This window comes from Pipistrellus hanaki (genome assembly GCF_964339955.1).
Source record: "Pipistrellus hanaki genome assembly, chromosome: 1".
Taxonomy (NCBI): domain Eukaryota; kingdom Metazoa; phylum Chordata; class Mammalia; order Chiroptera; family Vespertilionidae; genus Pipistrellus; species Pipistrellus hanaki.
In genome coordinates, this window is record NC_140503.1 from 109,206,220 (window position 1) to 109,233,496 (window position 27,277).

At 38.2% G+C, this 27,277-nt stretch overlaps 2 protein-coding genes across 2 annotated transcripts; both read left to right on the forward strand.

Annotated features, from left to right (window-relative positions):
• Nucleotides 1–2,759: 2,759 nt before the first annotated feature.
• On the forward strand, nucleotides 2,760–3,545 carry LOC311633320 (3-hydroxyacyl-CoA dehydrogenase type-2-like; the record flags this gene model as incomplete). The annotated part of the gene is made up of 1 exon (XM_084905801.1): nucleotides 2,760–3,545. One exon carries the CDS (start codon nucleotides 2,760–2,762, stop codon nucleotides 3,543–3,545), a length of 786 nt encoding a protein of 261 aa, XP_084761927.1.
• Nucleotides 3,546–6,190: 2,645 nt separating this feature from the next.
• Nucleotides 6,191–6,976, forward strand: LOC311619203 (3-hydroxyacyl-CoA dehydrogenase type-2-like; the record flags this gene model as incomplete). The annotated part of the gene is made up of 1 exon (XM_084877306.1): nucleotides 6,191–6,976. One exon carries the CDS (start codon nucleotides 6,191–6,193, stop codon nucleotides 6,974–6,976), a length of 786 nt encoding a protein of 261 aa, XP_084733432.1.
• Nucleotides 6,977–27,277: the final 20,301 nt, after the last annotated feature.

Sequence of the window (27,277 nt, forward strand, 5' to 3'; positions counted from 1 at the left end):
ATCCATAGTCATGAATTTTAATAGTCTACTAGGATGCATGAATATGATAAACATTTTGTAACAAACCATCTCTAAGCATTTTCTCTGAAATTGATATTTCTTTTGGTTAAAAATTATAATTAATATGAATAGTTGAGCTTATCCTAGGGAAAGTGATGATCCAGAAGCATAAATGTGGACACAAATTAATAAAATGTATTTTCTAATCAATTCATATAAAAAGAGTAGTCTAATCTGTTTGTTTATTTCATAATTTGAAAGAGAATATTGAAAAGCAAAAGCTGAATGGTTATAAAAATGTTTCCAATACTCACAGAAGGGGATTTTTACTTGTTTTAGTTTAAAATATCTGGATCTGTAGAGAAACAAGGGTTGTGTAAATAGTTTTGCCAAAGTTTGCTCAGTTTTATGTGCTTATTTTTTAAATGCCATGAAGAGTTTTCTGCCAAATATTGATGCCAAACTGGAATTTGACTTTCCCACTGTTAAAATGATAAATGATCCTCTTTTACCTTCTGTGCAATCTGCCCAGACATAGTAGAGATTCCATGGCCTACAAAATGATTTTGTATTTTTGAGATAACGTTATCATTCCCTTCATTTTAAAAAATAGAATAAAGTTTCCTAACATATAAAAAAGATGCTTCCCTCTAATTTGTTGCCCAGGTATCCATGTTGTATCTTAATTTAATGGCCAAATATCTTATGTAAATCTTTTTTTAAATGTATCTTTATTGCTGAAAGTATTATATATGTTCCTTTTTTCACCCATCGATCCCTTCGAGCCTGCACCTGCCCCCTACCTAGGCCTCCACCACAATATTGTCTGTGTCCATGAGTATGCATATATGCATATAAATTCTTTGGTTAATCTCTTCCCACTCACCCTCCCTCACCTCCCTTTGAGATTCTTCAGTGTGTTCTATGCTTATATTTTATTGTCAGAAGAGCAGGCTCTTTGCTTCAGAAAAAAAAGAAAAAGAAAATTGTAAGTAAAATGTTTAAATCAAAACATCCCTTATGTTTCCCAGAAAATCCCCATGAGGTGATACAGAACTCCTTTTTCACTTTCTAAAAGTGATACTAGACATAGATTTGTTTGTTGTCTTCCATGGTTTTCAATTAGCAAAATACAATCTAAGACCTGCATAGGAATTGTCAAATTTAAAAAGATGTTGAGGCTACCAAAGCTAAGTTTGACGAGTTATAATATTAGTAATAGAAATATTTCTATAAAAATACCTTGCAGATTTGTCAATGACTTTATAATCCATGGTTTGTTCTTAATTTCATGAGAAACATGGATCAGATTCTTAGGTCATAGCTATATACTTCACCCGAATAAAAAATTTTACTCTTTTATGTTTTATACTGTTGGCAAGAAATTGAACACAGTCATTTATTATCATTATAAAACAGGTTTTTGCTTCCTTCTGATCGTGGTGTTGAAGGCTCTGCTATAAGCTGCATCTAGAATTTGTATATTAGACAACATTGCATTATGGAAAGAACAGTATTAGATACTTTGAACTACTGATACTGCAACATCCTAAAGAGCAGGATGTTGTATATAGGTTTTCAAGCTGACATGACTTAGAGAATTTTCAGACTATTCCAGTTAAGTGAGGCATTATATAGAAATTTCTCTATTGTCCAGAAACAAATGAAAACACACTACGGTTCCCCAATCCAATAGAATTAATTACCCAGGATTAAATAATCAACTTGTGCAATTCAACTGCTGTTATTTGTGTGGAATATTCTTGATGATATTTTCAATATTCTCTTTTTATGGATAGATGGAGTCACTATCTCTAAGCCTCGATTTAGTGGACTACATTTTCTAAACAGAAATAAAATATTTTAATGGCATCTGGTTGTCACTGACCCCTACCTCCTCCTGCTCTTGCTCAGAATTCAGAAACAAGCAACCTCTTTTGAGTTTCCTTACATTGTAGAGCATCCATTCAGTGAATCCTATCTTCCTGTTTACAGGTATATGATTGGACGAGTTGTATAGCCAAGGCCTCATCTTGGTGTCACAATGATTCTCACTTAATCAGGCATGACAATCCCACTATTAGGAAATTTGTTGACTTTATATGTGAATCTGGTGCTTGGAGCCCCTACCCACCAAACAAAAACAGACCCAGAGAAAGAGAAGCAGCAATCAGACTCTCAAACCTCACAAGGAAAGTAGGTGAGGGGAAGAGATCAACCAAAGGACTTCTGTGCATGCATATGGGCCTGGCCAGTGGACATGGACAACAGGGGGGTGGGGGCATATGTAGGTAGGGGTTTGGGATGGGAATGGGAGGATAAGGACAACTATGTGACACCATAATCAATAAAAAAATAAAAAAATAAAAGACAAAAACAAACAAAAATATTGTGAAATATTTTGCCACATAGTGTATGAGAATGTCCCTGAATCTCTCAGCTAGCTCACACCTAACACCCCTGTGCAGAGTGCCCTCTCAGGGGCTGCGGGGGCTGGTGTCAGGGGCTGCTGGTGGCAGGCAGGGCAGGAAGAAGGGCACAGGAAGGCGGGAGCAGGGGGCGGGCCTCGGGGCGGGACGCGGGGCGGGGCCTAGGGGGCAGGGTCGCGGGGCGAAGCCGCGGGGCGGGGTCTAGGGGGCGGGGTAGTGGGGCGGGGCCTAGGAAGCAGGGCCGCGGGGGCGGGGTCGCGGGGCGGGGCCCAGGGGCGGGTTCGCGGGGCGGGGCCTCTGGGGCGGGGCCGCAGGGCAGGGTGCGGGAAGATGGCTGCGCTGTGTCAGGGTGTGAAGGGCCTGGTGGCCCTGATCACTGGAGGCGCCTCGGGCCTCGGGCTGGCCACCGCGGAGCGGCTGGTGGGGCAGGGCGCCAGAGCCGTGCTCCTGGACTTGCCCTCCTCCAAAGGGGAGGCGCAGGCCCAGCGGCTGGGGGAGAGATGTGCCTTCGCCCCAACCGACGTGACCTCCGAGTCCGAGGTGCGGGCGGCCCTGGCGCTGACGAAGGGCACCTTTGGCCGCGTGGACGTGGCCGTCAACTGCGCAGGCATCGCCGTGTCCTTCAAGACCTACGACCCGAAGCAGAGCCGGGTCCACCCGCTGGAGGACTTCCAACGGGTCATCCATGTGAACCTCACTGGCACCTTCAATGTGGTCCGCCTGGTGGCAGAGGAGATGGCCATGAACACCCCGGACGCTGAGGGCCAGCGCGGGGTCATCGTCAACACGGCCAGCGTGGCGGCCTTCGAGGGCCAGGTGGGCCTGGCCGCCTACGCCGCCTCCAAGGGGGGCCTGGTGGGCATGACGCTGCCCATCGCCCGCGACCTGGCGCCCCTGGGCATCCGCGCTGTCACCATTGCACCCGGGGCATTCGACACCCCGATGCTGTCCACAATCCCCGAGAAGGTGTGCGAGTTCCTGGCCAGCCAGGTGCCCTTCCCGCAACGCCTGGGCCACCCCGCCGAGTTCGCGCACCTGGTGCAGTCCGTCATCGAGAACCCCTTCATCAACGGCGAGGTCATCCGGCTGGACGGCGCCATCCGCCTGCAGCCCTGAGGGCGGGGCGGACAGGGCTCCCCGCCCCTTCCCACCCTGTGCTCCAGTGGGGGAAGCCCCGTGGCCTTTGTTTAACTCTGCCCACGCATCACCTCAGTGCCTAATAAAGTCCATTTCTGACAGGGAAAAACAACATCACTTCAGTGCCTAATAAAGTCCAATTCTTACAGGGGGAAAAAGTGAAAAGAGGAATTTACCCAAATTCATGAGGACCGCACATGAAATCTGACAGAGAAAATGTCCTGTAGTTGGTTTCCTAGCTTTGGAATAGATGATCATATAAGAGAAACTTTTTCCAAACCCAGCCTGAGATTAGGTACCAGAATCTGGGGACAGCAGTTAGTCCTCTGGAATTTGTACTCGGCCAATACGGAATGGCTCTAGCTTTGGAAAGCAAAGTCTACAGACACATATGGTTAGTGACTATTCTTACAGCACTCATTTATATAATATACAGTAAAAGGACAACCACAGAGCATTGTGGAGGTATTAAGTACTTTGAACTAATAGGTCAAATCTAATCCCACAAACATTTTTGTGAACAAAAATAATCTTTGAAGATTACTTATTATCTCAAGGTGATAAAAAGTAAAATATAAAATTTAAAAAATTGTACAACTCTGAAACTTAAAGGAAAAAAAGTTATCTTTTTTGATGTTTTATATTGATTTCCTCAGTAAAGGAATTAATTCCTGCCAGGTGGAACAGGTAATCCAAATGATTATAGATTATGGCCTGTTGGACTTCAACCAGTTTTATATCTAATGGAGCAATTAGATAGATATTCTCCATCATTTAATTAGTTGAATAAGTTTTCATGAATCAATTTGTAGGAGATATGTTTCTTAATATTTTAAAAATTATACTTTAGCCGAATCCGGTTTGGCTCAGCGGTAGAGTGTCGGTCTGCAGACTGAAAGGTCCCATGTTGGATTCCGGTCAAGGGCATGTACATTGGTTGCGGGCACATCCCCGGTAGGGGATGTGCAAGAGGCAGCTAGTCGATGATTCTCATGGATGTTTCTAGCTCTCTATCTCTTTCTCTTCCTCTCTTTAAAAAAACAATAAAATATAAAAAAATCATACTTTAATAAATATCATTAGTACACATATATGGAACTAAAAAGAGGGAAACATCATTAAAACATTCCAACTTATGCCAACTTCCCACCACCAGCTATCAATGGAATATGATTTTAGACATCTATCCAGCTGTGTCTCTATTAGAAAAATACTGAAGGCATTCATGGCAAAGATACGTACATCTGGAAATTTTCCTACTAAAACTCATTTAGAGAGTATAATTTGGTGGGAAATTTTTTTACTAAATGTTGTAATTTATAATTATATGAATTAATAAATTTCTAGATGATCTTTGCTTAACAAATTCTTTCTCTTCCATGGTTTAGAAATTTATATTTACTCTCTAGAATTTTAGGTTTCTGGAGATATTTGGGGTAATATTTGATACTTGAAAACTCACAAATGTAAATCATTTTTAATTTATCCTATCAATTTGATAACTGAATCTTTCTTTCTGTATCAATGATGAAGTCACTATCTCTAAGCCTCGATTTAGTGGACTACATTTTCTAATTGGAAATAAAACATTTTTTTTAAATATATTTTTATTGATTTTTTACAGAGAAGAAGGGAGAGGAATAGAGAGTTAGAAACATCAATGAGAGAGGAACATCAATCAGCTGCCTCCTGCACACCCGCTACCGGAGATGTGCCCACAACCAATGTACATGCTCTTGACCGGAATCGAACCCGGGACCTTTCAGTCCACAGGCGGACGCTCTATCCACTGAGGCAAACCGGTTTTGGAGGAAATAAAACATTTTAATGGCATCTGGTTATCACTGACCCCTACCTCCTCCTGCTCTTGCTCAGAATTCAGAAACAAGCAACCTCTTTTGAGTTTCTTTACATTTTAGGGCAATATAGTCATTTGCATCCATTCAGTGAAACCTGTCTTCCTGTTTACCAGTATATGATTGAACGAGTTGTATAGCCAAGGCCTCATCTTGGTGTCACAATGATTCTCACTTAATCAGGCATGACAATCCCACTATTAGGAAATTTGTTGACTTTATATGTGAATCTGGTGCTTGGAGCCCCTACCCACCAAACAAAAACAGACCCAGAGAAAGAGAAGCAGCAATCAGACTCTCAAACCTCACAAGGAAAGTAGGTGAGGGGAAGAGATCAACCAAAGGACTTCTGTGCATGCATATGGGCCTGGCCAGTGGCCATGGACAACAGGGGGGTGGGGGCATATGTAGGTAGGGGTTTGGGATGGGAATGGGGGGATAAGGACAACTATGTGACACCATAATCAATAAAAAAATAAAAAAATAAAAGACAAAAACAAAAAAATATTGTGAAATATTTTGCCACATAGTGTATGAGAATGTCCCTGAATCTCTCAGCTAGCTCACACCTAACACCCCTGTGCAGAGTGCCCTCTCAGGGGCTGCGGGGGCTGGTGTCAGGGGCTGCTGGTGGCAGGCAGGGCAGGAAGAAGGGCACAGGAAGGCCAGAGCGGGGGCGGGGCCGCGGGGCGGGGTCGCGGGGCGGGGCCCAGGGGCGGGTTCGCGGGGCGGGGCCTCTGGGGCGGGGCCGCGGGGCATGGTGGGAAGATGGCTGCGCTGAGACAGGGTGTGAAGGGCCTGGTGGCCCTGATCACTGGAGGCGCCTCGGGCCTCGGGCTGGCCACCGCGGAGCGGCTGGTGGGGCAGGGCGCCAGAGCCGTGCTCCTGGACTTGCCCTCCTCCAAAGGGGAGGCGCAGGCCCAGCGGCTGGGGGAGAGATGTGCCTTCGCCCCAACCGACGTGACCTCCGAGTCCGAGGTGCGGGCGGCCCTGGCGCTGACGAAGGGCACCTTTGGCCGCGTGGACGTGGCCGTCAACTGCGCGGGCATCGCCGTGTCCTTCAAGACCTACGACCCGAAGCAGAGCCGGGTCCACCCGCTGGAGGACTTCCAAGGGGTCATCCACGTGAACCTCATCGGCACCTTCAATGTGGTCCGCCTGGTGGCGGGGGAGATGGCCATGAACACCCCGGACGCTGAGGGCCAGCGCGGGGTCATCGTCAACACGGCCAGCGTGGCGGCCTTCGAGGGCCAGGTGGGCCTGGCCGCCTACGCCGCCTCCAAGGGGGGCCTGGTGGGCATGACGCTGCCCATCGCCCGCGACCTGGCGCCCCTGGGCATCCGCGTCGTCACCATCGCGCCTGGGCTGTTCGGCACCCCGCTGCTGACCTCGCTCCCGGAGAAGGTGTGCGAGTTCCTGACCAACCAGGTGCCCTTCCCGCAACGCCTGGGCTACCCCGCCGAGTACGCGCACCTGGTGCAGTCCATCATCGAGAACCCCTTCATCAACGGCGAGGTCATCCGGCTGGACGGCGCCATCCGCCTGCAGCCCTGAGGGCGGGGCGGACAGGGCTCCCCGCCCCTTCCCACCCTGTGCTCCAGTGGGGGAAGCCCCGTGGCCTTTGTTTAACTCTGCCCACGCATCACCTCTGTGCCTAATAAAGTCCATTTCTGACAGGGAAAAACAACATCACTTCAGTGCCTAATAAAGTCCAATTCTTACAGGGGGAAAAAGTGAAAAGAGAAATTTACCCAAATTCATGAGGACCGCACATGAAATCTGGCAGAGAAAATGTCCTGTAGTTGGTTTCCTAGCTTTGGAATAGATCACATGTGTCAAACACAAGGCTCGGGGGCCAAATCCAGCCGGCCAGGCCTTGCAATGTGGCCCGCACCGCGCTGTCATCACTGCACTCCGCTGTCAGTTTATGACGTTGTCAGTTTATGACTGTTCAGTAAACCATTCGGCCCGCGATTTAGGCTGGATTTTAGATTTTGGCCCCTTCTCTGATTGAGTTCGACACCCCTAGAATAGATGATCATATAGGAGAAACTTTTTCCAAACCCAGCCTGAGATTAGGTACCAGAATCTGGGGACAGTAGTTAGTCCTCTGGAATTTGTACTCGGCCAATACGGAATGGCTCTAGCTTTGCAAAGCAAAGTCTACAGACGTATATGGTTAGTGACTACTCTTACAGCACTCATTTGTATAATATACAGTAAAAGGACAACCACAGAGCATTGTGGAGGTATTAAGTACTTTGAACTAATAGGTCAAATCTAATCCCACAAACATTTTTGTGAACAAAAATAATCTTTGAAGATTACTTATTATCTCAAGGTGATAAAAAGTAAAATATAAAATTTAAAAAATTGTACAACAACTCTGAAACTTAAAGGAAAAAGTTATCTTTTTTTTTGATGTTTTATATTGAAAGGTAACTGGAGAATAACTTGTGCATGACATTGTTTACTACTGATTTGTAGTCCCAGATTTGATAGGAGATTTCCTCAGTAAAGGAATTAATTCCTGTCAGGTGGAACAGGTAATCCAAATGATTATAGATTATGGCCTGTTGGACTTCAACCAGTTTTATATCTAATGGAGCAATTAGATAGACATTCTCCATCATTTAATTAGTTGAATAAGTTTTCATGAATCAATTTGTAGGAGATATGTTTCTTAATATTTTAAAAATCATACTTTAATAAATATCATTAGTACACATATATGGAACTAATAAGAGGGAAACATCATTAAAAGATCCCAACTTATGCCAACTTCCCACCACCAGCTATCAATGGAATATGATTTTAGACATCTATCCAGCTGTATGTCTCTATTAGAAAAATACTGAAGGCATTCATGGCAAAGATACGTACATCTGGAAATTTTCCTAAAACTCATTTAGAGAGTATAATTTGGTGGGAAATTTTTTTACTAAGTGTTGTAATTTATAATTTTATGAACTAATACATTTCTAGATGATCTTCGCTTAACAAATTCTTTCTCTTCCTTTTTTAGATATTTATATTTACTCTCTAGAATTTTAGGTTTCTAGATATATTTGAGGTAATATTTGATATTTGAAAACTCACATACAAATGTAAATTATTTTTAATTTTTCCTATCAAATTGATAACTGAATCTTTCTTTCTGTATCAATATGCTCTATTTTTCCATTACCTTACTGATGTATTGATGGCATGCTCATATTTCAGTTACTCTGATGGCCTCCTATCTATTTTCAGATACCCAAGAAAAAATTGTCAACTAATCCCCAAAGGCTTTCATTTTAAGAATGAAGTGAACTCATTCTATCTTCAGTCCTGAGCCTTTTGAAGAATTGCTTTAAAAAGATAATTATTTCCTCTTGTACTAATTTCAGTTTTTGTTCCTGTTATTTTTAATCTTGCATTATAAATTTTTACTTTGTCTGTAATATTATTTTAAAAGCAAAAAAAAAAAAATTTCATTTGAGGATAGTCATCTTCATCTTAGTAATAGACTAAATATATTCATATTGACATTGGGCAATGGCAAAAACATTATTCACCATACTCAATATTCACTAACTCAGTAATTACATAATTTTTATAATGAAATAAAGGAAAGGGTTTCTTTTAAAACCACAAGATAAGAATTCCATTTCTCATTATCTATTTAGCATAACCTCAAGATTGAGTCTATTTTCCATTCATAAAAATGAATCCCTTGAATGTCATAATTCCAGTATATTTCTTTTTCTTTTTCTACACTTTGTGAAAACACAGACATTCATTTTAATAGTATTTCAATACAATTATTAAAATTTCAAATTGAGTCATCCATCATATTTTTAAAAAGGTCATAATTCTATTCACTAATGTTGACAATGTCTTGCCCAAAAAATGATCATAAAATTATAATTATATTATCACTCCATTAATTAAATTTTATAAATAGTGGTTTATTGGAATGAAAAATGTTATTGGAAAAATGTGTGTGTTTATTTTTTTCAAGGTTCCTCTAACAAAGCTGTATCTCTTACTGATAGTAAGCACCTTCATCATTACAAGAAGACAACAGTATTTTCTTTACACTTTACAAAAGCATTTATTATCTGAATGAGATTGCACTTAATTCCAATAACAATTAAATAAATCATTTTATTTATAAAGTTTTTCAGCACCATATTTTAATAAGATGTAGTACTTGAATTGAACCAACCTGTTGGTAATCAGTGAAGATAGGAAACCATGTTGATACAAATGATTGTTTTAACTTAAGTGGTTGGCAACCTTTAACACTTGTGCCAGATGGTGGCACACTGGGATATTGGACAGGCAACCAGCTTCTGGCAGGAGCTCAACCCCTTCGGACTTTACTATTTGGAGTTATTGTTACATTCCTGTCCACTGACATAGGCACAATCAATATCAATCATGAATTTCACAACATTCTCCTGCCCTTCACGTCAAGCCATCTGTTCTAAACTCTGTAATACAAAAAAAGGAAAGGAAAATATTTTTAAAATCTTGAAAAGGGTAATTTTATAAAATATGCTTATTCTACTGTAGATTAGGTGCTGGGTATGGAGGCCACAGGAACATAGGTTACCAAGGAGACAGAACTGAACCTCACATCACCCTGCTTTGGCCCTGGAGGATGGCTGGTTAGCCAGAGACGGGTAAGATTCCTCAGGGAAGGAACAACCTAAGACAGGCACAGTCACAGAGGGTCCATCAGGAGAGAACTTGGGGATCAACAGAGGTGGGGCATAAACCCTCACCCCCCCCCCAACTTTGCAGGGACCTGAACCCTCACCCCTTCTGAGGGAGGTCTCCTGCCCTATGGCTGCTTAACTTCCCATGCCCAGCTCAAATCAGAACCCAGGTAAAAGACAGAGACTTGGCTGACAGCAGCTGCCCTCGCACTGTAAGACTTGTCTGAGTTGTCTTGTAAATATGGTGTGGGGAAGTGGGTTTTTGATATCTAAATCCAGCCTACCATCAGGAATGCTCAGGGCCTATCAAGAAGGCAAATAATCCTTTCCCCCAATATTTACACGGTAAAATAAGATTGTTTTAGAGTAATAAATTTGATAGTAAAATAGTAGACAAGTTTTCAGACTAATTTAAATTGGCTAATTGAAATAAGCGAATATGCTAGAAAAACTAATTGCACTTGACAGAAAGCTGTTCCTAAAGTGGTTATAAATATTGATTTTGAAACAATCTATTTCTTAAAATATATAATGGAAATGAGGTGAATAAAAGCATTCACCAAACTTTTTCTCATTATCCAGAATAATGAAAATATGTTAGCAGTTTGTTATTTGCCAGCATGTTGTGTGCTTTTTTTTTAATTTTGAATTAACAGATAAAAAAGAGAGATACTGTCTTAATCAGCATCATGCATTTGCTATCTGATTGACATAATTTGAGGACACTGCAATTTTATTTGATACAGTCATTGCTTTTTGTCATAGGAATAATATATTGTTTTACAACACAGAATTGAACAAGAGATGAGAATTTTACTAACATTAAAATATATATATATGTTACCTGTCAGGGACATAGAGAATGGAAGAATGCTTAAAAAATAAGTATATGGATTTATGCAGATATTAACAGTCAATCCCTTTTAATTTTATGATTTACTGTCATATTCTACCTAAAGAAGTATTTGTAGAAAATAAGAGTAGATTGATACATTCTTCTCAAATTAAATGATTTTAAAGGAAAATAATCTCATTAAGTACATTTTTAATCAGAGAATAATGGATATAGATTTTTTTTTTTTGTATTTCCAGCCTTTTCTTTTGGATATAGATTTTTAAATGTATTTCTTAATCTTAAGAAAATCACTAGATAAAATTATATTTTGTTTTTGTACTAGGGTATTGCTGCCAATTCCTGGGTTACTTCAGAAAATACTTATCTCTAGAGTACAATTGTTTTAATATTTTGATCATTCATTTTATAATATGAGGACAAAATTTAATTCAGATTTCACAGAAATAATACTCTTTGATACAAATATAAAAATTTCCTTCTGTTTATAAGTCCACTGCTATTTTCAGTATAAAAGCAAATATATTTCAGTTATATAGCCTTTTAGTCTTAAAAATTGATTTTCAAAACATGTAGCAGCTGAAATCTTCATTGTGCAGCCTCCTATATAATCACATAATCCATTGGTGAGAGACACTGGAAGTGGAATTGAAATAGAGTTTTGTAGATTTAATTTGTTTCCTAGTGAAATGCTGAAAATCATATCTGGTTTTCTCTTACAACTATTTTGATAATACAATTCTATGTGATAGAAACAAATTCTTCACTCTTGTACAATAAAAATACCTTAGTATCCTAATGAAAAAGATGATCACATCTTCTTTATTTAGAATGATAAATTCTTTTTTTTCTCCAGGTTCCTAATGGGATATTAGTATCTGTATAAATCACACAGTTTGTACCCTAGAGTCAGAAAGAAGTTATTGTCACATACTGCTTTTTCCCCCTTACTTCAGTAGTCTGTCTCTCTGTTTTTTTCTCATCTCTGTTTTTGTTTCAATGTATCTCCATCTCTCTCTCTGCCCTCATGGTGTCTTATATGATTTATGGCAAATTATATTTGCCCAAAATTTAAAATGGTACTAGTAAAAACATTATTATAGTATATAAAAATTCAAAAATACAAAAATATGTGTTATAAAATGTCTCCCAATCCTAGACTAAAATTTGAACCTATCCCATTAGTAACCACTGACAAATACTTGTTATATGAAGTTTCAAAAGTTTTATTTTATAATATTTAAAATGTATATGTAGTAAATTTACATGTGTATTTATTAGTATTATTTTGGTATATGTAATTGGTTTATTCCACTCATCAAAACATCATTAAATATTTAACATCAGCATACATATATATTATATTAATATACTTCATGCTTGTATAGAATTTTATTACTCTTATGACTGTTTAAATTATTTCATAATGTTTATGAAAATGCTGAAAAAAAGGTTGTGTATATGTATCTTGGCACACATATGGAAGTACAGACATCTACTGCTTAATGATGGGGATATGTTCTGAGAAATGCACCATTAGGCAATTATGTCATTGTGCAAACATCATAGAATGCATTTCCACAAGCCAACTGATATATAGAGAGGTATACATCAAGGCTCTATAGTACAGCTACAAACCTGCATGTTACTATACTGAATGTAATAAGCAACTGTAACACAATGGTATTTGTATATAAAAATATAGAAAAGGTACAGTAAAAATATGGTGTGAGATAACTACCTTACCATGAATGGAGCTGAGAAGTCTGGAAGCTGTTCTGGGTGAGTCAATAAGTAGTGAGTGAATGTGAAGGCCTACGGCATTACTATACATTCTTGTAGGCTTCATAGACACTGTATGCCTAAGTTACACTAAACTTTCCTTCAAAAATAAATTAACCTTAACATATTGCAACTTTTTATTTTAAAAACATTTTAATTTTTTTAATTTACTATTTTCTAATAACACTCAGCTTAAAACACTAACACATTATACAGCTATACAAAAAAAAGTATCTTTTTTCTCTAAATCCTTATTTTGTAAGCTTTTTCTATTTTTTAATAATTTTTAAACTTTTTGGTTAATAACTGAGAAACAGAAACATATTAGACTTACACATGGTCAAGATTATCACAAACACTGTTTTTTATCTCCACATTTTTTCCCACTGAAGAGTCTACAGGAGCAATTACATGCACAGAGCTCTTATCCTACATGATAACAATGTCTTCTTCTGTAATACTTTCTGAAGGACCTGTCAGAAGCTCCTGTTAAGGCTGTATCACTCTTCAGAAACATGTCCATGGTGGTTTGCTTGGTTTGTTTCTTTTTTTCAACATAGATTCCCAGATAATGCACCATGGAATTTCTCTCTATTAATTAAAACATTTGGTGTTGTGACCCATGACTTCAAACATTTTGAGAAGCTTCTTAAGGTTTGCAAAAGCTGCTGCTAACTTCCTTTTGTGGATTTTCTGGGGGTTCTTTTTTTTTTTCTTCACCTTCAGTTTCTTTTTCTCCTGCGTTTTCTTCAGGTATGTGGGTATTTTTTCAGTTCAAACAACTTCTCACTAGTAAATTCCTTAGGAATCACCTATATGAGTTTCTCAATGATGCCCTCATGCACACCCAGGTTAAAGTTGTTTGCCATCTCAACAACAGCCTTGATTTTTGCAAACATCTCATTTTTTACAAGTCCTTTGAAGTCATGAGCAAACCTCTTGAGTGTCTTTTTTCAGATGCCATTTATACACTCCGTGGTAACATTGCCTCAGTATTGATGCAGTCATAGATGTTATAATTCTTCCAGAATTTGATCAGTGTCATCCTCAGTTTCAGCAATAGTCTGGGCAAAGATCCTCCTCAGATAGTAAGTCTTGAAAGCTGATTAAAATCCTTGATTTCTTGGTTGAATCAAAGAGGTGGTATTTGAAGAGAGAAGTACCACCTTGACATTGAGATAAAATTAATTATAACTCTACAGGCCTAACTCAAAAACGAAAGAAAGAAAGAAAGAAAGAAAGAAAGAAAGAAAGAAAGAAAGAAAGAAGAAAGAAAGAAAACAGGAAAGAAAACAATGGTAATAAATCATCGAACTCTGCAACTTAAAGAATTAGAAAGAGAGCAACAAGAAAAGCACAGAGTGAGCAGAAGGAAGGAGATAATAAAGACCAGAGCAGAAATAAATGACGTAGAGACCAAAAAAAAAAAAACAAACAAAGAAAAAACACAACAATACAAAATATCAATGAAACAAAGAGCTGGTTCTATGAAAAGACAAATAAGATTGATGAATTTCTAGCCAGGATCACTAAAAAGCAAAGAGAGAGGACCCAAATAAACAAAATCACAAATGAAAGAAGCGAAATAACAACAGACTCCACAGAAATACAAAAGATTATTTAAAAAATACTATGAACACCTCTATTCCAACAAACTAGACAACCTGGAAGAAATGGGCATAGTCCTAGAAAAATACAAAATACAAAACTCAGGAAGAATCCAAAAATCTCAATAGGCCAATAACTATGGAGGAAATTGAAGGAGTAATCAAAAAGCTTTCAGCAAACAAAAGCCCCTGGCCAGACTACTTCACAAGGGATTTTACCAAACATTCAAGGAAGAACTAAAACTTATCCTCCTCAGACTATTTCAAAAAATTTAAGAGGAAGGAACACTTCCAATCTCATTCTACAAAGCCAGCATTACCCTAACATCAAAACCAGATAAAGACACTACAAAGAAAGAAAATCACAGGCCAATATCCCTCATGAACATAGATGCCAAAATCCTCAACAATAGCCCACAGCCACGGTGCACCAAGAGTGTCAAACTCAGGTAACTGGGGAGGCTGAGCCACTGGGCCCTATAGGACACCTATCACAGAAAGCTACTCTACCAACTCAGGGAAGCAGTAAAAATGCAGAGACAAAGAAACATCACAAATTAAAGAAATGGAGAAAAATAAATGACTGAATATTTTCTTGTATTTTGATATGTGCTAGAAATAATTGATCATTTAGACTTTTGTCCATTATGGCACATACTTTACAACTCATTTAGTTTCAGGCTGATTTATTTTGAATTTCATTTTAGAATATCTATCATTTTCTAAGTCCTTGTATAATGGTAACTGATGAAACATTTGGAGTAGAGGAGTAAATTCATGTTTGGAGTGAGGCATTAGTTTCAACAAGGACTTTTGCTACCCATGCCAGAGTAGAAGTGATCTAATGTATTCAACTTTCTACTAAATACATCATTGTTCTCCTTCATAATTCACTGCTGATTAAACATCTGATACATTAGTAGTTCGATTAGCATTGATTAGAGAAATCTCATGCTGTAGACTGTCTGTATAGTCTCCATCTTTGCAAACATGGCCACTGTATTCATGAGTCCATTTTATAATCAATGGTATAGCTGGGTATAAAGTATGGCCAGCATCTACTGAATATGTCATATATTCACCATACTGTCAAGTACCCTTCTACACTGGATCCTCTCTACTAGATCATCACATGCCCTAATCTAGAGTCACTTTTCTTTTATCTTTTAGTTTTATTCTTCTGTGTCCTGACTAGCCAACCATTTGTACTACTTCATAGCACATGTACATTTTTATAGCAGGCCATATCTACTCTCTGTGAATTAGGCCTGGGTTTTTTCCAATGAGGCCATAGGCTTAAGTTATGGAAGAGAAATCATAGCAGCAAAGATAATGGAGTTCTGAACCATTTGTTCATGTAATTTTCTGAACCCTCTTGAGTCCCAGAAAACTTCTTGAGGCCAATTCTAATAGCACAATTTTCATCCTACAATGCATTGTGATTCTCCTGCTAAAAACCTGATGACTGACAATATCCATTTTGTGATGAGTAACTCTGGTCACATATGTCTCATGGCCAGGCTTTTAGTCTCAATTTATTCTATGACTGAGAGTGGTTTTCAAACAGTGAGTGGTTTCTCTTGAACAAGTCATTTACTAGAACTGAGAAAGTCCCTGTTGTGACTCTCCAATTGGGTTTTGTCAAAGACTACACAGAGAATACTTATTAAACATGAATATTTCTTGTAAGGTTGATCATGATTTTTCACCACAGTGTAAGCCTAACTGCTTAAGCCTCCCTTTATTAAATTTATAGCCAAAATTTTCAAGCTTTCAGTTCACCTGAAATATATTTTGCAAAACCCATAGAAGCTAAGATACTGCTCTGTCTTTTATAGTTAATAGTTCAAAATGCAATAATTTGGGGATTTTTTTTACAAGAATTCCCACTATATTTAGAATAAGAGATATTATTGTAGAAAGGATCAAGTGGAAGTCTCTGTAACTGCCCTTTCTGCTAAGTTATTAAATCAAATGTCAGATAAATATTTCAAGGAAAAACAAACATTTTTCAAAGGGTCATCGTAGTGTCTGCATTTTAAGGATTCATACAATAAATATTAGTACCATGTCCAGGTTTCTTGCTAAGACATTACATTCTTATATCTTAAGTAAATAATATTTTTTTAATTTTATTTTATTGTTTAAAGTATTATGAATAGTATTATATATTTTATCAATGTTTACTATTAATCATACTGAACTTCTGGTATTATTTTAGAAAATATATAAACTAACATACAAGCAAAAATGTCAAATAGAAACACAAGCAAATATATATGACGTAATATATACATTAGTTCATATAAAAATTTGTGTAATATAAAATTCAAATTTGGATAAAGTTAAAGAAAATATGCCAGAAGAAGTTCAAGATGGTAGTATAGGAAGATCCTGAGATCATTTGCTCTTACAGACACAAGAAACCTACAGCTATAAATGGACTAATTTCTCTGAAAAAAAAACCAACAACTGGAAACTGAATAAACAGAACCTCCACAATAAAACGACAGTACTGAGAAGGACAGGAAATATCTTCACTGTCAGAAGATATTTCAAATGTACAGAACTTTTATCTGCACAAAAAGGGATTCAGGCTCTACAAAAGGCCCTTAGAATGTACACAGATGAGATGTGTGCCTAAAACATCCTGGTTTTGAAAGTCAAAGTAGAATATTCCCATGGAAATCTTATCACTACAGGGAAAGTAAAACTCACTCTTAAAGAGTTCACACACTGACTCACAAGACTTCAAAAATAGAAATACCTATATTTACATAAAACAAATATTAACACACATAAAGAAATAAATTGAAAGTTTAATAATAAAAATAGAAGACCCCCCCCCCACCTCATTGGCTGGATCATCCAAACTAATTAATAAATGAACATTAAAGTAGATGTACTTAATAGGTTTATATAGAACATGTCATCAAAACAGCAGAATACACATTTTTTTCAAGTGTACATGAAGGATTCTCCAAGATAGATAATCTAGTAGGCCACAAAATAAGTCTTAATAAATTTAAGGAGACTAAAATCATACCAAGCATTTTTATGTCCACAGTAGTATAAAACAAAATTTATCACACAAAGAAAACTGGAAGAAATACAAACACATATAGACTAAACAACATGCTGAACAGCCAATGGGTCAATGGAAAAATCAAAGAGGAAAATAGAATTACCTTGATACAAATGAAAATGAAAACACAATGTTCCAAAATCTATGGGACGCAGCAAAAGCAGTCCTAATAGGGATATTTTTTTTTTTAGCAATACAGGCCTACCTTAGGAAACATGAAAAATATCAAAATATTTTTTTCCTAACACTTCAAAGGATAGGGAAAGACAAAACATACAATGTCCAAAGTTAGAAGAAAGAAAATAAAGTTCAGAGTAGAAATCAATAAAATAGAAACTAAAAAAATGAAGAAAATGGTCAATGAAACTAATACTGGTTCTTTCAAAAGTTATACAGAATTGATACACTGTTATCAAGAATAAACAAGAAAAAAACATGCCATCAAAAATACAAAATCAGAAATGGAAGAGAGAACACCACAAAATTATAAGGAATCAGTAGAAATTACCATGAACATTTATATGCCAAAAGCCTGGGTAATTTAAAAAAGAAATGAATAAATCCCTAGAAACATACAATCAATCAGGAAAAAAACAGAAAATCTAAGAGACTAATTTTTAGTAATAAATTTGAATCAAAAATTTAAAAACTAGCAAAAAACAGAAGTCTAAGAATAGACAGTTTCACAAGTAAATTCTAACAAATATTTAAAGAAGGGTTTAGAGTTATCCTTTTCAAATTAGTCCAAATACAGAAAAGGAAGAAATTATTCTAAATTTATTCTAGGAGGTCCTAATACCAAAACCAGACAACACTACAAAAAAATTACAGACCAATATCTCTGATGTACATGGATGACAAATCCTCAGCAAAATATTAACAAACCAAATTCAATAATATATTTAAAAAATCATACAACATAATGAAGTAGGATTTATTTCTGGGATGTGAAATATAGTGGCAACCATACTTTAGTAAAAACTGCTGTTTGAATTTTAGCTTTGCTATCTGACTTCGGCCTTTGATTACTTGCTGAGGAGTGGGAAATTACTGACCTTGCCTGGAGGGTAGAAAGTTACTCATCCCTCCCCCTCCTGGACCTGAAGGCCAAATCAACAGTCTGGGTTAGTCAAGGCTAAAAGAACAGAACGAACCAAGAAGGGAGATTAGGCCATCTGGCTGATACATACAACCGCAAGGTTAAGCAATATAGAAACCAGTCAGCTCCAGCCCCGTGGACCTCCACCCCCCTTTTTTGAAATGTATATAAAAAGCTGGATTTGTAACTGCTGGCTGCTGTCTCTGCCTGCTCCATCCTGGCGGCGGCAGCCCAGATTTGAATCTGTAATAAAATTTGTTATTTGACTCCGCAATTGGCTATTTGGAGTTGTTTCCCGGGTAGGGGTCTCTGCCTCTTGGGTGGTCTCTTCTCCATTCAACATTCTGGGGGCTCGTCCGGGATTAGAGACCCCCCAGACGGGCAGACGCCCCATTCTCGTCGTCCGGACTACTTGAATGGCGCCGGTAAGTAGAGGCCTCATTTGTTCCTTGTGTTTCTTGTTCTTGGTTGCTCGCGAGCGCTTGGGATCAGAGAACGGCGGGACGCTGCCAGAAGTTCTCAGATCCGGCCGGAGTGGGGGACGCCCCACCTGCGGTCTTGGTTTCTTGTTGTTCGAGTGGGTGGAAGTGTGAAAGAGATGCTGTGGTATGTCTGGGTTTTTTTGTGTTTCTAGGAATGTTACTTGTCGTCCTTGTTTTGGACTTATTTGTTGCCTAACTGTTTATAGATTGGGAAGAAAGAGAGAAATGGGGCAAGGAAACTCGAGGGAGAGTCACCTAAGTCCCCTTGAATGTATGATTAAAAATTTTTTCTGACTTCAGAAAAGGGTGAAGGCTATGGTGTTTCTGTAGATGCCTTCACTCTCTGGAGACTCTGTAAGTTGGAGTGGCCGAGATTTGGGGTTGATTGGCCTTCAACAGGGACCCTAGACATGGGACCCTGCACGGGAGTCCGGCGGATAGTCTATGGAAGCCCCGGGCATCCGAACCAAATTCCCTACATTGATATTTGGATAGATGTTCTTTTTGATAACCCCAAATGGCTGAAGGAGTGTGGTTGTCTCCTTGACAAGGAAAATTGGGAAAGAAACCTTTAATTTGTTTAAAGCTGAGTACTCTGATGGCTAGCAAACTGCCCCGAGTGGCCACTGGGATTCCTTTTTCCCAGGGGTGCTTTGCTTTCTATCAGAGGGGTATCAGCCCACCTAACAATATTTATGTCTATGTTTATTGATTGGAAGGTATGAAATTGTAATAATTGTGGTACAAAAAAAACAAACAAACAAACAAAAAAACTAAATGAATCTTATGTCTGCCTCCACCCAGTCTGATCAGTGGTGGAGGAACTGTCTCAGAACTGTTTGTTTCAATTGGCCATTTAAGTTTACATTGTAAAATCTTTAAAAGAAAAGGAAAATATTTTGTGGGCCACTTGGTCCTTGTGTATATCAACTCTTAAGTTATAATTTTAAAATCAGTAAGAGCTTGTCAGAAAGTTCAGGGAGTGTGATTGCAGTGTAGGGGTCACCAGTTCCCCCATGGCACCTTTGCTAGCAAGAGGCAAGCGTCGGACTGCCAGATGAAAAAGCCCTGGTGGAAGCACCTCCTTCGACACCTGGGACCCCTTGGACCCATGTACTCCCTGCCTCAGCCCACCTAGTGTCTATTTCCTCCAGGGGTTGTTTTGAATAGCTGGAGGCAGCAGATAATTCCCCACCAGCTTTTGAAATTCCCCACCGTGAGGCGGAAACTACCTAGATGATACTGGTAACAAGTTTACAGGAATGGCTAGGAGTCTTCAGCTAAAGAATGTGTTCATTTGCATTTGAATGCTACTCCAGTGATCTACAGGGAGTGGCAGGTAATTCCATGGTGAAGATGCCCCATGGCCTTGCTTACAATGTTTAGTCTTTGTCATTGGTATCAGCTAAGCAGGGTCATATAGCTACTTAAGTATGAATTATAATTGAGAAATGTAATATTATTAATCTGAAGAAAAAAAAAAGCCAAATATATTTTACTTGCCAGCTTTAAAAGTTCAAAGTATAAATTAAATTAGGAAAAGTTAATTGCAGTAACTAAATGCCTAGAATATGGCAGGATAAACTGTATTACATGTGTTAAGAATAAGCAGTAATGATCAAAGATCTCAAGGATTGATTTATTCTCATTTGTCAGGTGAGGAATCTATATGATGCTTGAGCCCTCTCCAGATTGTTTCATATAGACCTAAGTAAATTTGTTGGGAATTTATAGTGTACCTCTTGTGAGGAAGTAGGCCAAGTCATATATTTTTCTCTTAATGTAGAAAAAGTGATAGCTATATTAATTTGTTTTGTTTTGCTTTTCTCATATGCCATTGTTATCATTTCTAATTGCATTGTAAGCTTGAACTTGGGCTTGTACCTGCACCTTGTATTTTGTTTGGGAATCATTTTTGGTTTCAGTCATGTGTGCCTACTCTATAGATTTAAGTAGACTTCATCACAAAGGTTTATAATTTATTTGGAATTGTGTTAAAACAATGTGAAAACATGGTTTAACCCCCCATGACTGCTTGGACACTTTTCACCGTGTTCTATTAGGGGACTTAAAGGCACAGTTAAAATTCTCCTGTTCCCCTTCTCAGTCTTATCTATAGGAAGAATGTGGCAGTTTTAAATTCAAGCGGCTACTGGGAACAGAGTGCTAGACTTGCTCTCTCTTCCCTCTGCCTTTCCTAAATATTTTAAAATAATGGAAAATTTGAGGTATGGTTATAGATTTTTGAAGGACATAGAAAGAAGGTTTAAAAGCTAATAAAGTTTTTATGAAAGTTGTACATGTGATGAGAAAGAGACTAGACAGAAGCAGAAACAAAGATTGGAAGAGAAAGTGATATGAATGTATAAGTGTAAGTATGTATGTGAGAAAGGGAGGAAGAGAGATATAAGCTAGAGACAGGAAAGGACAGAGATTAGAGAGGGAGAGAGACAGAAGGTGAGGCCAGAAGAGACAGAGACGGTCTGAAAGAAAGGAAGACTTAGACTCCAAGGGTTTTTAACCTCCAGGAAGAGCCCTGACAGGACCAGGGCTCCTTTCAATTAATCCCCCAAGGGTAACCTTACAAGTGAGAAGCAAAGCTATTAATTTCCTGGTGAGCTCTGGGCAGTTTATTCAGTCTTGACAGAGCCAATGGGACCTCTAGGAAAATATCAGTCCAGCGAGCCACCAGACAAACTGACTGTTTTCCTTGGACATCAAGAAGGACTGTAGACCTAAGAAGGAACGCAGCCACTAAACTGGACTGAAGTAGAACAACGGGCCTTTGAGGAGCTAAAGAAGGCTCTCATCTCAGCACCTGCCCTAGCCTCGCCAGATGTCACGAAGCCCTTCCACCTTTACGTAAGTGAGGTAAGAGGCATTGCCAAAGGGATTCTCACTCAGACTCTAGGTCCCTGGAAGAGACCTATGGCCTATCTGTCTAAGAGACTAGACCCTGTGGCAGCAGAGTGGCCAGTGTGCCTCTGGGCAGTGGCCATCATTTGAGGCCATCTGACTCCCAAAAGCAGTTGCAATAGTGCACTGCAAAGGACATCAAAAAGGGGAGACAATTAAAGCCAGAGAAAATAGAGCCACAGACCAAACTGCAAAGGAAGATGCCCCAAAACCAGTGGGGCCTTTACAAGTCTTAGTAACCCTGACAGATCCCAACCTACACCAAAGAAGAGGAGGAATTAGCTGAACAGAAGCAAGTCATCGAAGGACCAGATGGTTGGTGGACCCTACCAGATGACAGACTGTTGGTCCCAGAGGCTCTAAGTCGGATATTAGTTGCCTAATCACGCCAGGTTACCCACTTAGGTATCATCAAGACTTCTGAATTTCTGTGAGGCAGATACTACGAAGCTTAAGTAAGGTATAAGTACATGCTAGTTTTTATAGACACCTTCCCAGATTAGGTTGAAGCATAGAACAGAAACTGCCTCTATAGGAGTCAAGAAATTACTCCAGGAGATTATACCTAGATTCGAGCTGCCAGTAGTCATAGGATCAGATGACAGCCCAGTCTTTATAGCAAGGTATCTCAAAGTATAGCTCAAGTCTTAGGACAGGCATGAGTAGAACTCTAAAAAGTTTAATTAAATTTGTCCTAAAAACCGGTGAAAATTGGACCAACCCCCTGCCCTTTGCCCTATTATAGGCCGGGTCTATCTCCTACTGGGATGGTTTCCCCCCCTCTTTTTGAGATTGTGTATGGTAGACCTCCCTCCATCCTTCCTGGGGTCAGGGAGAAACTGAAAGCTAGAATTCATAACCATTCCCTTGCTCAAGTCCTTACAGGCTCTACAATTTACCCAGAAGCCATGCGTAAGCTTGTTCCAGATACACTGCCAGTGCCCCCCGTGGACCCTGTACACCTCATCCAGCCCGGAGACTCTGTGGGTAAAGAAGTTCACTGCCCAAAGACTCACTCCAACCTGAAAGGGACGCTACACTGTTATCCTGAGCACGCCCACGGCTGTTGAAGTAGACGGCACCCAGACCTGGCTACACCCCTCCCAGCTCCTGCACAGAAAACAACCTAGATCCTGGCAACCAGCGGCCTCACCCGTGAGATCTCTAGCCTGGGCTCCATGCAGGCCAGGAGGAGACTTGATGCCAGGAGGGGAATTGGACTTCAGTAAGGACAGTACTAATGGGAACTGTAGTACTAGAAGTTTTAGTAACTGTAAAAACATTTTTACTAACCAAGTGAGAAAGTCCGGGGTTAAGTAAGGCTAAATATACTAGGGGACTAGAGAGCAAGGAAGTAGGATGAGTCAATGATTTGACTCGTGTACAAAAAAAACCAGTGGGGAATGAAATATAGTGGCAACCATACTTTAGTAAAAACTGCTGTTTGAATTTTAGCTTTGCTATCTGACTTCGGCCTTTGATTACTTGCTGAGGAGTGGGAAATTACTGACCTTGCCTGGAGGGTAGAAAGTTACTCATCCCTCCCCCTCCTGGACCTGAAGGCCAAATCAACAGTCTGGGTTAGTCAAGGCTAAAAGAACAGAACGAACCAAGAAGGGAGATTAGGCCATCTGGCCGATACATACAACCGCAAGGTTAAGCAATATATTGTAGAAACCAGTCAGCTCCAGCCCCGTGGACCTCCACCCCCCTTTTTTTGAAATGTATATAAAAAGCTGGATTTGTAACTGCTGGCTGCTGTCTCTGCCTGCTCCATCCTGGCGGCGGCAGCCCAGATTCGAATCTGTAATAAAATTTGTTATTTGACTCCGCAATTGGCTATTTGGAGTTGTTTCCCGGGTAGGGGTCTTTGCCTCTTGGGTGGTCTCTTCTCCATTCAACAGGATGTAAGGATGTTTCAATACTTACAATTCAATGAACATAATACTCTACATTAACAAAACAAAAATAAAAAATATATGATATTTCAATAGATACAGAAAAAAGCATTTAACAAAATTCAACATCTATTTATGATAAAAACTATCAACAATGTATGTATAGAGGAAATATACTTCAGAATAATGAAGGCTCTATATGACAAATCCACATCATAGTCAAAAAACAAAAAGCTAAAAGTTTTTTTCTCTAAGCTCGGGAACAAGATAAGGTGCCCATTCTCCCCATTTTTCCAGAGAGTATTAGAAGTTCTAACCACATAAACCAGACAAGAAACTTTAAAAAGGCATCCAAATTGGAAAGGAAGAAGTAAAACTGTCACTTTTTGAAGATGGCATATTATTATATATATAAGACCCTAAAGACACCACCAAAATCAAGGAGGGTTGAGGAAAGGTGATGGGTAGAGGGGGATAAAGGGAAGAGAAATGGGGAACATCTGTAATACTGCCAACAAGGGGGATAAAGAGAAGGAGAATGGGGAACGTCAGTAATGCAGTTAAAATTATATATATAATTTTTAAAATTTCAATAAATTTGCAGAATACACATTTAATAGAAGGAAATCTGTTGCATTTCTGTACACTAATGAAGAACTAACAGAAAGGGAAATTAAGAAAACAATACCATTTAAAACTGCATCAAACAAAGAAAATAACTGGAATTAAATTTATTCATGCAGGTGAAAGACTTGTACTTTTAAACTATTAGACATGGATAAAAGAAACTAAAAGACTCACAAGTAAATGTACAGATATATCATGCTTTTATTTTGGAAGAATTAATATGGTTAAAATATCTATGCTACCCAAAGCAAACTACAGATTCAGTACATTTCTTATTAAAATACCAGTGGTGCCGAAACTGGTTTGGCTCAGTGGTAGAGTGTCGGTCTGCGGACTGAAAGGTCCCAGGTTCAATTTTGGTCAAGGGCATGTACATTGGTTGCGGGCACATCCCCGGTAGGGGGAGTGCAGGAGGCGGCTGGTGGATGTTTCTCTCTCATTGACGTTTCTGGCTCTCTATCTCTCTCCCTTCCTCTCTGTAAAAAATCAATAAAATATATTTTAAAAAATAAAAATAAATAAAATAAAATACCAGTGGTATTTCTCAGAGAACTAATACTCCTAAAATTTATATTAAATCACAAATGACCTTGAATATCCAAAGCAATCTTGAAAAAGAGAAAACAGGTATTATGGTTCTTGTTTTCATACGATATTAAAAAGCTATCCTAACTAAAATTGTACATATAGTTCTGGCATAATAACAGACACATAGATCAGTGAAACTCAAAAGAGAGCTCAGAAGTAAACCCATTTATGGTCAAATAATCTAAGACAAAAGAGGCAAAAATAAAAAGGTAATCTCTTCAATATCTAGTGCTGGAAAAACTGGATAACTACATGCAAGATAATAAAACTGGACTACATTCTATACTATATTTAAATTAAAGACTTGGAACTGTCTCATTAAGACAATGGCAATAGAAGAAAAACAAAGTGGGAATACATCAAACTAAAAAACTTGTTCACAGCAAAGAAAACCATCTTAAAAACATAAAGGCAACCTACTAAATGAGAGAAAAAATTATAAATCATATATTTATCAAGAGGTCTATTTTCAAATATATAAAGAATGCATGCAACTCAACAACAAAAAACAACCCTCATCTGGGAAATTCTAATCAAAACAGTGATATATGACCTCACACCTGTCATAATGGCTATTATCATAGAGCCAACAAACAAGTGTTGACCATGATGTACAATGGTAGGATTGTAAATTGGTGGAGCCACTTTAGAAATCAGTAGGACATGCTTCAAAAAATTAAAAATGGAACTTCTGTATGATCCAGCAATTCAACTTCTGTGTATTTTTCCAAATATTCAAAACACTCATTGGAAAAAATATATACACTCCTAAGTTCATTGCAGTATTATTTCAATAACCAAGTTATGGAGGAAATTGAAATATCTATCAATAGATAAATAGATTTTTTAAAAGACCTCCTACATATATACAAAGACCTCCTACATATATACAATCACTCAGCCATAAAAGATTTGCAACAACATTGATGGACCTAGAGGGTATTATGCTAAATGAAATAAGTCAGGCAGAGAAAGACAAATATTATATGATTTCACTTATAAATCTAAAAAATAATAATAATAATAACTGAACAAACAAAACATAAAAAACCTCATCGATACAGAGATCAAGTGGATGGTTTCCAGATGGTAGGACGGGGAGATAGGAAAAAATGTCAAAAGGAATAAATATAAATTTCCATTTATAATACATTCATGGGGATTTAAGGTGAAGCATAGGGAATATAGTCCATAATGTTGTAATAACTATGTATGGTGCCAGGTGGATAGTAAATTAATCATGGTGATCACTTTGTAGGTATATAAATGACTAACCCCTATGACATAAACCTGAAACTAATGTAATTAATATTATCACCAGTTGTAATTCAAAAATGAATTTTAAAAGAAAACTGTTAAAAAATTATGTGAATAGACATTTCTCAAAAGCAGACATAGAGATGCACAAAAGACACAAGCAAAGAAGCTTACTATCACTAATCATCAGGAAAATGAAAATCAGAAGCACAATAAAATATCAACTCACACCAGTCAAAATGGTTATTTTCAAAAGGACAACCAATGACAAGTATTGGTGGAATATGAAAAAAATAAAACCCTTGGACACAGTTGGTAATGTAAATTGGTGTAGCCACTATGAAAAATAATATGGAGGTTTATCAAAAACATTACAAATAAAGGAACCATATGACTCCACAAAACCACTTCTGTGAATTTACCCCCCAAAAAATTAAATCATTAATTTGAAAACATATTTATGCACCCATATGTTCATTGCACTATTGTAGATCACAGCCAAGATACAGAAGCAATCAAACTTGTTCACTGATAGATAAATATTTAAATAAATGAGGAAGATAGATGGTAAATTGATAGATTATAAATAATAGGTAGCTAGGTAGATAGATGATATATGATAGATAGATGGATAGATAGATGCAAAGAAATTTTACTCAGCCATAAAAAAGAATAAAATATTGTCATCAACATGGATGAACATAGAGGATATTATGCTAATTGTAATAATTAAGACAGAAAAAGATAAGTACCATATGATTTCATCTATATGTGGAATATTAAAAACAAGTATAATAAAAACATGAACAGACAAGACAAAACAAAAATAGACTCATAGATATAGAAAACAGATTGATAATTGCCAGAGTGAGAGACATGGGGAGAATAGGAAACAAAGGAGAAGGGGATTAAAAAGTACAAAATTCTGCTAAAAGTATCATACATGATGAAAAAG